The 16,833-nt window shown below is 37.1% G+C and overlaps 1 protein-coding gene across 8 annotated transcripts in view; it reads left to right on the top strand.

Moving 5' to 3' along the window:
• Nucleotides 1-15,638, top strand: part of Eps-15 (Epidermal growth factor receptor pathway substrate 15) — a 128,643-nt gene extending 113,005 nt beyond the window's left edge. For 4 of the 8 annotated variants that reach the window (XM_083112492.1, XM_083112491.1, XM_083112496.1 and 1 more), the window contains 4 exons: nucleotides 426-511; nucleotides 1,962-2,339; nucleotides 7,579-7,704; nucleotides 13,559-15,638. In XM_083112492.1, the coding sequence (XP_082968618.1) occupies nucleotides 426-511; nucleotides 1,962-2,339; nucleotides 7,579-7,704; nucleotides 13,559-14,128 (1,160 nt within the window). In that variant the 3' untranslated portion in view covers nucleotides 14,129-15,638. Of the gene's footprint in view, nucleotides 1-425; nucleotides 512-1,961; nucleotides 2,340-7,578; nucleotides 7,705-11,401; nucleotides 11,486-13,535 lie in introns of those variants that run through there. The other 4 variants (XM_083112497.1, XM_083112494.1, XM_083112498.1 and 1 more) reach the window with 4 other exon arrangements.
• The last annotated feature ends 1,195 nt before the right edge of the window (nucleotides 15,639-16,833 follow it).

Genomic DNA, 16,833 nt, shown 5'->3' on the forward strand with positions numbered 1-16,833 from the left:
ACGATCGTACCAGTCATACACCTGGGTTCTTGATAATGCTGCATCACCATACTCTGCCCATATCACCTGTAACCCAATTTGTAACAAAACTTTATGTTGTAATGTTGTTCCATCTTGGTGCGTGTATTTTGTACGCTGCCTGCACACGACCTGCATCTGACGCACGCTTGCCCCGATACCAACTGCCTGTAACAGGTTGAAACATGCACTGAGGGGAAGTTTAGATATAGCAGTTTGCAATGTTGCCAGAATATGGTATTTTTTTATTTGGTTTGGTTCTTTTTTCTTTTTTTTGACAGTTCGGTTTCTTTATGGCGGACCTTGTAGTTTGCAATTAACAATATACAATTCCAGAAGTGTCTGCATGTAAGTTGCAAAGTGTGACTGTGCACTTTGCGTGTATTAATTTAATTTCATCTTCACAGCAAAGAATGATCCGTTTGACCCATTTGGAACTGGTGCTGGCGGAGGCGGTGTTCGTCCTGGCAGTGGAGCTAAAACACCAATTGACGTGAGTCTTTTAAAATTTAATTTCTAAGTAATACATTAGCAGCTTCAAGAATATGAATAAAGATTTAAAAAATGCCTTTTGGGTGACTTATGTTTTTACGTGAACTGTTAGTTGGTTCATTTTCTGGCTTGACTCATCACTTTGTGTCCTGGCGGAGGCACATAGTGGTTCGGATCCCACTTTAAATTGGAGGTTCAGTCCCGATTAGCCTTACTGTGCATAAAGTGGATTTAAAACACCAACTCAGTCAATCATCACTTTGTGTTATCATATTACATTAGTTTTGTCGCACAACAATGGTTCATATCATAGGAAATGCTCAGTGTTCGTACAGATTTGATAGGTAAGGGTGAAGGAATGATGTGTGAAATTTGCTATATTTCTCCAAATGCAATTGTAAAGGGCAAGAGGTTATGGAGGCACATAGTGGTTCGGATCCCACTAAACTGTAGGTCAAGTATGGATTACTGGACATAAGGACTTAAGACACAAAACACCAAATCAATGAAAAGTCAGGTTACATAGAGAAACAAATGTGTGTATACAAACATACTCATGATTGATATATAGTGGTTACAATTACAGTACATATTCAATATGTGAACTATCTGCTTGAATGTGTGCATCAATTCGGCACTCCCAGTTGCGTAAGACATCTGATAGTGTGGTGGGAATGATTTGGGAGATGGCGCCTGTGATATTTTCTTTGAGGTGGTGTAGCCCATTAATTTTCTTAGCATACATGTTCCCACAAGTAAAAATCCAGAGGTGTTACGTCTGGTGACCATAGTGACCATTCACGTATGTAACCTGATTTATGCATCACCCTGTATTTTATTTCTAATAGTTTTATCATAGGGCTAGATATAGCATACACAGTGCAGATCGAAAAATCCTTTAAAAGCTATTGTTTTTGCAGTCAGTAGGGACGGCTAGTATTTACAGAGAACCTTTGTTTTATGCATACTTGTCTCAGATGCTAAAGTGGAACATTTACATTTTTCAAGAGATACAGATGGAAAATATAAAATCAGGAAAAAAAAGAACATTATGCTCTTCTGAGATCATGAGGATTGAATGTATAATGTGGGAAAATGTTTAATGAGAGTTCCATTGTGTTTTTATCACTGTATTTGTGTCGCTGAACATATAAAAGATAAAAGATATGTTTCCCTACTGTTTCCAGCCTTAATCACATCAGCACCAAATCCAAGACTCTGTCTTATTTTAATACTGACAAAGACAGTCTTCTGATTTCATCTGTTCTTTCAATCTTATCTATGGTCTCCCACCATGTGTCTTTCCTTCAGTCTTCATTTCATCTTACTTGTAAGCCTCTTCTGCATTTTTGTGATCTGGAAGGTTATTTGAAAATGCATGGGAAAAGTCAGGGTTTGGTTTGGTAAGTCGAATGGGATCTCCGAGATACCAATATTCTTTTCATCCACAGATGGACGGCAAAGATCCTTTCGGATGCGACCCATTTGCAGCACCTCCAGTGGCTGCACGCACAGAGAGTCCAACGCCAGCATTGCCACCCAAGAAGAGCAAGCAGCCGCCACCTCGGCCGGCCCCTCCGAAACACATCCAGCCCAAGATTACGATGCGAGCTGCCCCACTGCCCCCTGCACCAAGTTCTGAACCTTTAGGGAATAATCCTGGCGAGCCGGGACCAGATCTCGGCACCAAGGGATCCAGCGATCCTTTCGGAGCTCCTAGTGGTGATAGTGATCCCTTTGGTGCAGGCGATCCTTTTTCCAGTAACTCAGGGAACGCTTTTTCAGGTGGTGCAGGTGGTTTTGCTGACTTTGCCAACTTCGATAGCAAGGTAACAAATGCATTATTTTATCATTTTTGTTTTAAGTTTCTGAGATGAGATTTCAAACTGAAAATAAATAGTAGAATTGCAAACAGCTATTAACAAATCAGTTGTTTTATAATCATAGAATATTTGGGTGTGGTCTTGAGTGCAGTATCATATATTTTGAATTACATAACACACTCACAAGTTCTCTCTTGATTATGTGAAATTGCAAAGTTGTTAGCACAGCACACTATGATGCCAGGGGTCCCAGGTTTGAATCCCAGTCTGTACATACAGTACTGTGCAAATTAATGCGGACAAAGAGAAAAATATACATTTTTTTTAGTTTTTACACTCTTTATGTGAGATAATCAAATAAATACGTAACAGATTTATACTAGTAGTATCAGCTGACTTTTTGATGCGTACTTGAGAATGTTTACAACAATTGCAAGGTTTGAAGCATTGTTGTTGGTGTTTCATTGTTGTAGTTGTGCAATGCCAATATTATTAACCAACAGACTTCTGTGAGAGCTTGGCTGTAGTAAACACGCTTTTGTTGGGCTCCGTGTTCCTACGAGTTTTCATTATGGATATAACACCCAGAAAACGTTCTAGAATTATTACACTGAGTGAGAACACATCCATGACTGTGCAGCAAATTGCTGAAGAGGCTGGTGTTGGGAAATCAGCGGTGTCAAAAATTATCAGAAACTACAGGGCAACTGGTAGTTTTTCTCCCAAGCGAAAATGAAGTTGTGGTAGAAAACGCAAAACAACACCTAGAAGTGACACGTTACTGCTAAGAAACAGTAAAATTCACCCATGCAAAACAAGTGTTGACCTGCAACGTGATTTGCTTTCTGCTGGGATCAGTATTGATGCATCAACTGTTCGATGTCGCTTACTTGAAGTTGGAAGAAAATCCAGGAAACCGGTTAAAAAGCAATTGTTGACAGCTAAAATGAAGACGAAACTTCTAAAATGGGCTAAGAAATACCAGAAATGGACAGTCGCTGATTGGAGGAAGGTAATATTCTCAGATGAGTCTCACTTTGAAGTGCATGGCTACAAAGCATCTGTTGTGCGGCGAAGTCCAGTTGAACCTTTACGACCTGAACATTGCATTCAGACAGTCAAACACCCTCGCAAGCAAATGTTTTGGGGATTCTTTACTTGCAGTGGACCTGGAGGGCTCGTACCAGTGGATGGAATGATGAATTCCACAAAATGCATTGACATATTGAGGCGCAGAATTGTCCCACTCATTCAAAATCCCACTAACGACGGGCAAGAAATTTTTCAGCATGACCTTGCTCCTTGTCACACATCAAAGTCTGTACGTAAATTTGCTTCTGACAACAATTTAACGATTCTAGATTGGCCAGGGAATTCACCGGATATGAACCCCATAGAAAACTTATCGGGTATTGTGAAGAAACGTGTTGCAAAAATGGACTGTTCAACGAAGCAAAAGGTCATTACCAATGTGATTCATGTGTGGTTTTCATGACAGTGATATCAAAGTTATGTGTTCAAATTTGGTTCAATCAATGCCAAACCGCATCAAGCAGCTAATAGCAGCCAAAGGAGGACATATTTCATATTAGTGTAAGTGTACGTTATGTACATATCCAAGAAAGAGTAAAAAATGGAAAAAATATATATTTTTTCTCTTTGTCCGCATTAATTTGCACAGTACTGTAGGTGTTCTTTATGAGTGTCTCTTTATCAGTTTCATCATCATCATTCATCCTCATCTTAGCGATGAGCCAAAAATGGCGGAAAAGAGAAGGAAAATAAATATAATCAATCTATTCGTACCAGAAATTGTGTATCAAAAAAATTTAAGTGATATGCAGCAGTAACTGTATCGACTTGATATAAATATCTGAGAAAGTTCAGCACTAGGGTGTTCGACAGTCATGCAAAATAGTGGTAGATAATAGTTCAAAGTAGCATTAGCCCATTTTACTTAAAAGCTGATTCGTTTAGCATCAATTTAAAGTAAATCTCCAAAGTGCAAGCCCTTTTAGGACCAAGCCTTGCAAAGGGATGTTCTAATGGGTGATGCGAGTCCAGGACAATCAAGCTAAATTACTGCCCTTAATCTGGCTATCTAGACCAAAGTCTGCTGTTATCCCCTCGAGTAGCTCCGCCATTGTTTAGGGTTCCCAACTAGAATTGCTCATACTAAGGCAACAGTTGTAACATTTGGCTACACAGAATCTGTGGATGGGCACGTTCAAAGCTTTGAAGATTCCAATGTCGGATGCTCATGGTTTTGAATAATAAAGATAGAGATATCAGATCTATGATTCAGGTATTGGATCCAGGCTTTGGATAAAAGATCCAGAATTCGAGATTCAGATGGTAGATATGGAACTTGGGGTTCAGATATGGGATCGAGGACTTGAGATTAGGATATCAAGTCAAGATTCGAGATTAAGATATCAGATCCAGTATTCAAGATTGTGACATTGGATCCAGAATTCGAGGTTCAAACTTGGGATCTAGGATTCAAATCCTATGGGATTTTTATTCAACTTGCATCAATTGAAAGTGTGTATCATTAAAGAAATGAGTATTGCAAATTAAAAACAGGCTTCTTTTTTTAATATGCTGTGTACATCAAATATAAAATGTCAAATATAATCTGTAGAACGTGGCTGGTAAGTTCATCTCCATGTGTTTTGTAGAAAAAATACTGTTGTCTTTATAAATTATATAACAATAGTATTGGGTAAAATAACTATTTTTGTTATTTAAAGGAAGACAGTAGCTTACACACATATAAAGATAAAAAGTATGAGATAGCCCAGTAACTCGTAATCTTCAGGGCAAATTTCTGATCTGCACTCAAGCCACCCATCTACGCAACAGTTCTATTCTTGACAAGAAAAATTCAATTAACGCGATTTCAAACTGAATTAAACAAGAATAAGTGCTGAGTAGATTTTCTTGTAATTCTTGATGTGGAATATAATATTTTTTTCTTACATGATTTGTAGTGCATGATAGTGATTGCAAATTTTCTGTAAGTCGATGGCGGTAAAGTCTTTGCACATGTCATCAAATAAGTGAACACTTGTCGTTTGCTGTCAACTGCTGAATAGTAGGTCCATTTGAAATATAAAGAGATGAGAACAAAATTGTGTCTCAGAGGGTTATTAAATATACATGCTTTCACAATTGGTAATTCACATAAGATTAAAAAGAGTCTTCATCCTGTCACTCCTTATTATGCATTGCTTCTCTGCTATGTTTGTTTATTTAAACAACATGTATTTACGATTATTTTAAATTATTTGCATTGCTTGTTGCACTTAATTCTAAAATCAATGCCAGACTTTTAAAATGAAATAAATTTCAACTATGGGAATGGATATTTTGAAACAACAGTTCATATTTAGCGTGGATAAGACATATTAATTGGTTTAATAATTTTGCTAATTGCAGTATTTCTGTAGGTAGTTTGAAAGTAAGTGTACAACTCGTCCATTTTGTTATATATATATATATATATATATTTAAACTTAAAATTCATAATTCATGCACCTTGGTTTTCTAAAGTAAATATGGGCCTCCCCGATGGTGCAGTGGTAGTGTCGTTGCCTTGTAATCAAGGGGTCCTGGGTTCGGTACCCAGTGGAGGCACATAGTGGTTTGGATCCCACTTTAAACTGTAGGTCCAGTCCCGATTAGCCTTACTGTCCATAAAGTGGACTTAAAACAACAAATCAATTAATCTAAAGTAAATATATAAAACCATAAATAATTATGTTTTTTGCTTCTTTTAACTGTATTGTTACAAACATGGAACACGCACACCAGACAGTTTAACTAAAGGCTTCTTGAATTTGTGAAAAATGTGCCTTCCGTTTTCCTTGACATATTGTAAAGGATATTAAAACAAAATTCAGAACGTTTAAAAACTACGCTCCTGCTTCTTCATTGTAGATAATTACACTCTAGAAGTGTATGATGGCCAATGTATGTATAGAGCTATGAAATAAGTTGTTCCTCTTTAAAGTAAAGCACGTTACTTGTGCATATCAGTTGGGCTCCATATGTCAAGCAACCGTAGCCTCTCAGGCTGATGCGTGGTATACCCTGAGCACTTCATTGGTAAAGACATGCATATTTTGTTTTGACCAACATGATATGTGAAATAACACATTATAATGCTCATTTTTCATGTTTTTGAAAGATGTGACATGTGTTTTCCTACCATGTTTTGATGCGAAATGAATTGTAAGGAAAGAAAGAAGGAAAGAAAGAAGAGAGAGAGAGAGAGAGAGAGAGAGAGAGAGATGAAAGAAGAAGAAAAAAGGAAAGAAAGAAAAAGAGAAAATGGAGAAAACTCTCTCTCTCTCTCTCTCTCTCTCTCTCTCTCTCTCTCTCTCTCTCTCTCTCTCTCTCTCTCTCTCTCTCTCTCGCTCTCTCTCAAAACACAAAATAAACTTTTAAAAGCAAAATTAAGATTTTCTTTTTCTGCTGTAAAAGAATTGAGAAGCTAAAATGGTCTCCTTTAAACAAGAATAAACTTAATACTGTGAAAACTACATAAATGTGCTATTAAAAGAGAAATGTTTATTTTGAGTAAGAAGTGTAGCTGTCAAATTTAGTATTATTTGAATTATATTCACTATTTTGTTTACCAAAATCTTGATATTTTATTCACCATAATGATGTGGCTCTATTCATTGGTTTCATTTAGAATTTGAAACAATTCCATCTACATTATATTCTAAATATTGAAAAGATTTAGAATTTACTGTTTCAATTCAATGTATGCATTCTCCAATATGTAGTGTTCAGGTCTCGCAACCATTTTTGATGAGATAGTCTTATAATGAAAAAAGAGCAATTAAGTTGCTTTTGATGAATCATCATTTTCTGTAATGCTGTTTTATTTGTTGCACAGTTTAGAAAGATTTTACATGTAAATTGTTCCCTGCTGCTTAGAGAAAAAGTACCAATGCTTCCTAGAACATTTTGACATTCATAGTTTAAATTGAACAGATGTGATGAACTGTGCAAAGACTTATATAGTAGTTTTTTTTTTCCATTTTGGTATATTTTAGTTCTTCTTGTAGCATTATTTTTCATTGTAATTTTTTATTTTTGAATATATGCTTGTTCATAAATGTTAGAAGACTCTTGTTAGCGTCTATGTATAAGTATTGTTTGTGCCTTTGGCCTGAATTATGTGGCACTTATATTTGCGTGCACTGTATTATTATTATTATTTTCTCCCTAGTGTTGCCATCGATCCAATATTGCTTATCCATACCCAACATCCCGTTTCTCCCATCGTTCACCTCAGTCTGTTATCTCTGCTCTTACCAATTGGATCAAATCTACTTTTGATTGGAAAAGTCACTCGGTAGGCATGAAACTTAGAATATGTTAAGAAAGAATAGATTAGCTTTGTGAAAAAAGAACCAAAATTGCATATGAACGAATTCTTAATTGTTGTACTATCACTCTTTTTTAATTGTGTGGTAGTGCAGCTGCAAAATGTATATGGTTTATGTTAACTGTTCATAAATTAATGTAATTGTGAGGAAAAATCATCTCGATATAAAATAGTTTTGTGCTTAAGATAATTTAGGAAAGTGCATTGTTATCTAAAGTTTAATGAAATGTTTCCCTGAAAAGTAGAATCATAAATGTCAAATGAACATAAATTCTAAAATACAGTATTTACAGTTCTGAAGCTCGTAGTGGCTTTGCATTGACATTTTGAAAAGATCCTAGTTTTTCTTCATAAAGGATAATTTTTCAGTCTTTATTTTTCCTTGTTTTTTTGTAACAACATTGACGGATGAAATGGGTTTCATTATTAAATGTTTATCTCATGTGAAATCATGAATATTTGAAAGTTAAAGTAGAATGCACAATAATGTCCACTTCCTGCACAGAAGCTAATCTGGGCTAGATGGTAGGTTTATGTAGGATCTGAAGCATGGAACTTCGTTCTCCATTGTAGAATCAAACCAAGGATGCGATGATTTAAAGCCAACAGATTTGACTAAAACTAAACTTTATGTTCAACAGCCTTCTATGGGCCAAGGCCTGCCAGAATGGCTTTTTCATTTGGTGATGCATGGTCTGCATGTAGAGTCCCATCGCCTCTCTTTTCTGGCTTTTGAAACCGGAGAACGCTACTTATTCTTTCCAAGTAGCTCCCTAATTGACCTCATAATGCTGGGTCAACACCAAAATTTTGGGGCTCCCACTGGGAATCAAACCTGGGACTGCTTGCACCAAAGGCAAGGGTGCTAACCATTAGGCCATGCGGATGCCCCTAATTGACTTGATTATTTCTGCAGAAAAAGTCACCAGGAAGAAAGTGGTGGATTCAATATACCGGTAAACATCACATGTAAATTTGTAGAGGGGGGGGGGGGGCGGTTGGCTGGTCAGAAAACTTAACCAACCACCCAGTCTGCTTGCAAACTCTCTGGCATGGGGTTCCATTCAGGAAACACCTTCAATATATTCATAACATAATTAATAAGGATGGGCTGATGTGAAATTTCTTCCAACACTGATAACTGACATACTGCAGATCCAATATGAAACTATGTATTTGTTGAAGAACATGAATGGTTTCTTTTTATTAATGCATGTATTGGAATAGGTTTTTTTATTGCCTGCATATACCAAAGTGTAAGGTCATATGCAGCTTCATGCTGTGAGATATTAAGCACCAGCAAAGTCTTTATTGTTTCAAAAGCAACAGATTTTGTTGCAGTGTCACTGAGAGAGATTTGAGCATGTGGAACCAGGGCTCTCTCAGTAACCCAGTTGATGGAGCAATGGCATGGATGCCAGAGACCTGGGTTTCAGTTCTAGTCAAGCCTGCATTCTTTGGTTAACTTTTTATGAGTCAATTTTGTCTTACCTTGGCATTTACTGTAAAGAAAATGAAACCAAGGAATGTAAATTACATCTTTATGTTCATAAAAAAATATGACAGATTGGTACAGTAAGTTGCAGGCTTTTTTTTTTTTAGAAATATTGGATCAGTAAAATTATTTGTCACCAATATTTATCTCTGTCAATACTATGTACCAATTAATGCATCCCATAAAATAATGTTCCGCACCATGCCCGTGCAGTCTAAGGCATCAGTTTTTGTGCTCAGGCTACAGGACGATCGCTGGTTTGAGTCTCCTAGGGGGAAGCATAACAACTTCTCTCCTGAGATATCAGCCAGTGTATGGGACTGAGGGCCACTATAACAATAACACATCACCCCATAACTGGATGGATGATTGCCCACCGCTGCTGAGTCATGTGGGATTGAGGTCAGTAGGTAGGGCCTGGCTCTCAAGGGCTGTTGTGTCATAGGTTATTATGAGGGACAGTCAAATGAAAACCGAACACCTGCTACAAAGTGACAATGGAGTTTGTTTTATTCAAAAGTAATTGCCACAAGTGTTAAGACATTTATCCCACTGGGAGACGAGACGATCATTTCCAGTCTTGTAGAAAGAGGTAGGTCGCTGACGGATCCACAACCTCACCCACTGTTGCACTTCCTCGTCCGAATGAAACCGACGTCCACGAATGTCTTTCTTCAGGTCACAAAAATGTGGAAGTCACAAGAGGAAAGATTAGGGCTGTACGGAGGATGTTCAAGCGTTTCCCAGCCAAATGTGTGAAGCGTATCCCTCACCAGATTGGCAGTATGGGGATGGGCGTTATCATGCAAAAGGATGATTCCATCCGACAGCATTCCAGGGCGTTTTGACTTTATGGCACGCCGCAGTTTCTGCAACGTGTCTGCATAGCGCTGCACACTGATTGTGGCTCCACGCCTAGGAAGTCGACAAGCAGAGGGCCCTTGCAGTCAAAGAAGCAGCTCATCATGACCTTACCGGAACTCGTATGGACAGCTTTGGATTTCTTTGGCAGGGGAGAATCAACATGTTTCCATTGTTGGCTTTGCCGTTTGCTCTCGGGCTCAAAATTGTGGCACCACGTTTTGTCCCATGTGACGATACGTGACAGAAACGCATACTCTTCCTCGTGGTACCGCTGCAAATGACTCAGACATGCAGTCATTCTGTCAATCTTTTGTCCCTCCGTCAGTTGATGCGGAACCCGCTGCGTGCAAATTTTTCGGAACTGCAGGTGATCTTTGATAGTGGCATGCACAGAGCCATGACTAATGCCAACCTGAACATGAATTTCTTCCTCTGTGATTCGTCGGTCTTCCCGGATCAGACCATCGATCCTCGCAATCACATCAGGCGTAATGGCTCGATGGGCCTGTCCCAGGCACGGATCGTCTTGCAGTGATGTGCATCCTTCGCAGAATCTCTTCTGCCACTCGTGCACACTTGTCAGGGACATGTAGCGTTCGCCATGCACTGCAGACATGCGATGATGAATTTCGCGTGTTCCAGCACCCTCAGCCACCAAGAAACGAACCACACCTCTCTGCTCTTCTTTGCTTGCCTCCATTTCCAATGCTGGACGAACACACTTTTCACTACGCTCACCTTCTGAGCAATGACGAAGCAACTGTGTGGACCTGTGCATTTTCACTATGCATTTCTCCTACCCTACAGATGGCAGTATCGATACGTAACAACAATGTTGCCAACTTTTGCGAAAAATGTGTTTTATGGTGGGTGTTCGGTTTTGATTTGACTGCCCCTCATATTATCCATAAATTAGTAGACTGAGAACAAGCAAGTTCAATGAAGCTGAAACCGGTCTCTCTAGCATTCTGTGCCAGTGCTCTACAATTCTGCTACCAAGTCAACTTCTCGCTTCTCCACAGTTTGCACTTACCAAGCCTAAGTTTAAATATACTGCATGCCAAAGAGCTAGTTCAGTTGACCAACACAATTAGTCAATGAATAAATATAATTTTCCAAGCCATACCTGTTTCCAGACCTTATCCCCCCTGAATCCAATCACATAATGTTGTAGTAATATATGTGCTTTGTACAGCACATATATAAAAAAATAAATGTAGAAATATGTATATTTTTTTGAAAAAGTATTGTGCAAATCTAAGGTGTTTGCTTGTTTTGTTTAAGAAATTGTGCACATTTTTCCAGCTATACAATGCAGGCACAGCAATGAGGATTGCAATGTTGAAGGTTTATTTCGGCATCGTAAAGAAGGCAAACACATAATTAAGTGTAAGATTGGCATCTTAAAATTCTCTTAATTTTGTTGCTCCTTATCAATCACTGCATCATTCATTACATATAATACTTTTCTTTGCACTTAAAAAAAAAAGAAATTAAATGATCATGCATGAATTAATTTATATCAGCTGGGGGGCAAAATAATTACAGGTTCATTTTTGAACATTAAAAAGTGGGAGCAACCTTTTTTTCTATTTTTTTTAAAACTCCAGAGCATTAATTTTATGTATTTTATGCAAGTTCCATTATACTAGTTCGTTTTCATCACAATTTAAAAATGTATATAATAAAACACAGTTGTTGTTAATATTTATTTATTGCATCATTTACTTTGGAATGTTTGTATAAAGTGAACCACAACAATGAAGGCGAAAGGACTATTAATACTGTAACACATGATAGGGACTCTTCAATAACCTTACGCCAGAAATTATTGAGCATATAGCAAACGTAATCAAATGGATAATAAACGTATAAGATTATAAAGCTATTCTGGTTGTTCATAGGAAAATTGGTTTGAGCATGCTTTGTTGCAATTGATTTGAATGAAGTGCACAATTAAGCATGCATTATGCTTCATAATTCTTTCGTATATTTTTCGATTCTTATATTTTTTCTGTGTTTTACGAACATGTAACTCCGGCTTAGATAAACTGTAAAGTGAAAGCAGTTTACTGACTGTTGAAGGATAGATACTGTTGGATAACATGATATCATCTCATGTGATATATATATCACCAACATGGTAAAATATTGTACGATTGACATGAAAACTATAATGATCACAATATATGGCAGAATATATTATCTGGTCCATATTGCCAATAGTGTTGTGATATATCGCCCAGAGAATTAATTGTCCAACGCTGGGCCATTGTCATGTATGCACTAACTCATCCACGGTCCATTGGTAGCATTTGACCCCATTTCATTTCACTATTTTAAATTTTGCATCGAGCTTATGTGTGGGCTTTAAGTTTTTGAAGAACTTGTATTTGCCCCACCATATTGTTGCACTCAACTAAACGTTGTGCTGGATTTAATTAGAAAATATTGGATGGTCAATTTTTTTTATTTTGAGTTCATTTCTTGCTTAGATTAACTAAGGGGGACCAGACCGACAGTTTGAAGCAGGATATTATGAGCCACTGAAATTTCCTATCAAGAATCAAACCTAGGTCCACTCTAACCAGTCCTGTTCCTCTGCATTATATATCATCCTTTTCCTATCTTCTAAATATTATTTAAGATTTGAGTTTATCTTATGTACTGTTGTCTGCGAGAATAGTGTGCTTTGATACCAGGGGTTTTGGGATCAAATCCTAAGATGTGTTTGTTTCATTTGTCATATTCAACCTTGAGATTACAATGCAAAGTGACAAAATGAATTTTCATGCAAGGTAATCAATTGATATACATGTATCCAAAAGGAGTAAAATTTAAGTCTGAGCATTAAAATGAGAAGCAAAAGTTCTGTTGTTAATTTTCGATAATTTTCAAACATTAATAGTTCCTTTTAAAATATAGGCAGTTTAAGAATGAAAGAATACTATATAATGTGAAACTGAAGGTATTGAAATACATTGTTACTAACTAGCTGGCATCTGCTGTGGTTCAATAATATAATAATATTTTCAGTGAAAGTTCCTGATAGTACTTGTATTATATTTTACCTAATTACATTTTGAACATCTGTTTAGCATACAACCAGAATAGCTAACAGTTTGCTCTAAATAAGTCTCCATAAACATTTCCACTTCAACATTCTTTTGGTGCAGCTTGTGTAAATACATATTTTCATCGTTGTTTCATGCACTTATTTTATTTCGTATGTTTATTTTGTATTTATTTTTGCACAGTTTTTTTTATTGTGTCACTTACGTTGAAAATTTCTTTTTTTTCTTTTTTAGGATTCCTTTATGCTTTTGGCCTGCATGCTTGCCTGATGCCTGCCTGTCGACTTTAGTTATTAATTCCTTTTGAGTTTCCTTTTCAGAGACGAGGCCGTTAGAGTAACAAACGCAATTTCTCTGATTTTCAGCCTTAAAATTCTCCCTTCTTCAGTTCTCTGAAACAGCAATTGAGTCTGCCTGGAGTAGTGCTGGAGCTGGAACGTGGCCATCTCGTAAACCAGCAGAAAAGAAGACGCCTGGAGCCAACCAGCATCGGTATGCTGACTTGGAATTCACCGAGGATCCGTTCAAGAATTACAGGTACGAAGATCCGTTCAATATCGTGGATCCGTTCAGCCAGGACGAGGACTCGAAAGGTGATCCGTTCGGAGAAAAGCATTCGCTAGGTTTCACAAACACTTTGAAAAGTGATAGCGTAATCACGTCGCGGAGGAACAATGAAGGTGCGGGCATGGATCCGTTTAGCAAGAGGCTCAGTCCGCTAGGCTCATCTAGTCCTCGTGATTCCAAGTCACCCAGATGTGAAATGGTGACAAAGTCGTCCAAAGCGCAACCGAAACTTCCGCCGGAAGATGAACAGTTAGCGTGGGCGGCTGCAGAGAGCCTAAGACTCGAAGACGAGAGATGCAAAAGGCTGGAACAAGAACAGGCTGATCTGGAATATGCTTTAGCTCTCAGTAGAACAGAATTAGCTGGTGTTCCCGGTGCAAAGAAATCGTGATATATATATATATATACATATATATATATGTGTGACAGGGTTGGTGTGCTGTTTTCGTGTTTATGATAGTGTGACTCGATATCGAAGTGCATCTTGAAACCCTAAAAATTTCATTATTTAATGTTAAGTGCTCTTTTCCTTTTTTTAATGTGTAAAAAATCAACCTACGTGTGTATTATGAACATCTGTAGGAAGTTATTTAAATTATAAGTTGTGAAAGAAGCCAGAACTTTGATTAAAGTAAGTGTTCCAGAGAAAATGTTATCCCATGAGTGTTATCGGTCATTCCTTGTACATATTTTGAACTTGTAGGCATGTTATCGTAACTTTAGAGTAGACCCCCCCCTCCCCCTCCCCATGAGAACTCTTTAAACTCCTTAAACCCAAAATGGTATTACTTGAAAATCAAGTATTTGTTAATAGGCATAAATTGTGCTTTGTTGATGATATAACAGTACGTGAACCAAGAAAATGAATAATAAAAAAAATTGTTATTTGCTTCTTTCTGTGATACATGCCCACACTACTTTTCTATGGTTTAACTACTGAAATGTTCACAGTGTTGGAGAGTAAGTAGCTATGAACACACAAGTAAAAGTGTAGTCTGTTAATAAAGTTATTGTTCATCATAAAAATATTGAAAATGTAAAATAAAGCTGCCCAGTAATAATGCAATATCTATCTATATATATATAGATAAGGTATGTCAGTGCAGATTAAATAATTGTTAATAAAAATAACTCAATTTAAACACACTGTTTTGAAATTTTGTAACCAGTGTTTAAATAATTCTTCCATCCTAGGAAGTTCCATGTGGCTGTTCATAAAATGCGGGCAGTCGTAGAGTTGTTGTAATTATAAGTGATTTCAACTGAAGATTTTACCAACTGTTCTGTCATGGCAGAAAGAGAGAAAATAATCATGGTACACGTCTTTATGTAACCATTGCAATAAATTGAAAAATAGGTGTTGTATGTGAAAGGAAAAGAAGGCATAACGCACTACGTGGCCCATCAACACACAAGTATACTCATGACTTCGTTATTGTGCATTACAAGCAATTAATCATCTTTGCAATACAAGTGTAAATCTATGTCATACACATGTAAATAATTTTATATTATCGTGTATATTTGCTTGCTAAATCTAAGATGACGTGTCGTATGATAGTTACAAATTCTGGTGTGGAACATGCAGGATAAAAATGCACATATCGTAGAACAGTTTGGAACACTAGAGCACTTTGGAAAACAGCAAGTCTTAGGGAAAGAAAATAAAAAGCATGTTTAGCATCTGAAAGTAGACGAGGAAGTACTAGAGCATTATTCAGACATCACAACCAATGGACAATATTTTGTTTTGCTTTCTGGTAAAGATGTGGTAATGTGGTATAAAGATGTGTAATTTCCTGTGCCATTATAATAGAAAACGAAAACAATATGTATATCATTTTGGCTGTCGCAGAGTACAGAGTTGTCAGAACTGAAGCTAGTAAATAGAAATATTGTAAAATGCCTTTAATTTTTTTGAACGTTCCCATCCTACTTGGTTTCATTCAATTTTTCTCACCCTCGCTTCCTGTTGGTGTTGTAAAGTGAAGGTCAGTATTTTTATTTGCTTAAAATATAAAAAGTTCATTCCCAGGTTAAGCACCTGAAAATGTATAATGTTCATCTTAACCCTTCATCGGTCGCACCTGGAAAAGTAACACGATTGGTCACACTGTATCTGTGAGATACAAGTACAGGTATTCATGATTCACCTTATTTTAGTCCTACGTATAATGATTCTTTAGCACTACATATGGTGTTTATTACCTTCGTACAAACATTTATTTATATTAGGGATGGTGGATAAAGTACCGATATACGAAATGGTCCTTGAAGAACCTGAATGGTTCATTGACCTCTTAATTGTTTCCAGGCGACTGCAGTGCAAAAGAAGCTATATTTAGACATTTACTTTTTTTAAAAGTAGTGCATGGAGATTATCCATAAAAATTCTAACAAAATGGCAGAATTTTGCACTAAATTATAAGATATTCATAGATATATTGGATCGGTAATTTTACCGATACATCAATATGCCTATATTGGCTGATACCGATAGAGTACCGATTAATCTGTCCCATCCCCAATTTATAGGCATCAGCTGTTCATCGCAATCGTCATCACATTCCAGTTCAGTCTCCGAATTACATTCTCGTACTTCTGCATTATCACAATCACCGACAGAGCGTTATCACTGATGATATTGTATTTATTGCCTTCACTATCACTGCTGCAGAGTATGGAACACAAATTCAATGTTTTTTTCTGGAGCCTAACAGTGCATTGTACAAGCAGACAGTGCTACCATTAACCTGAATGAAATTTCTCTCTCTCTATCTCTGATACAAACAGCGTACTAAGTCCATACATAAAGGTGCACCAGGCAGAGACGGTGCTCATATGTATTCAAAGAGGGAAGAAGCTACTGAGAAACTTAGAACCGCATGCCTAATCCTTTGAGAAAATGAACACATATATATTTCAGAGATACAGCGTGACCGGTGGAGGGTTAATCAGAATGACTTAACACTTTTCCTTACCCATGCTATTTATACACATTGTTGTGATTTAAAACTTCCGCATTATTTTCCTTAAATTTTTTATTTTATTGTTGACGTTGACTTTTGTAGCTTTTAAAAAGCACTAATTTCACAG

Source organism: Lepisma saccharinum, chromosome 26, assembly GCF_977018435.1.
Source record: "Lepisma saccharinum chromosome 26, izLepSacc3.1, whole genome shotgun sequence".
NCBI lineage: Eukaryota > Metazoa > Arthropoda > Insecta > Zygentoma > Lepismatidae > Lepisma > Lepisma saccharinum.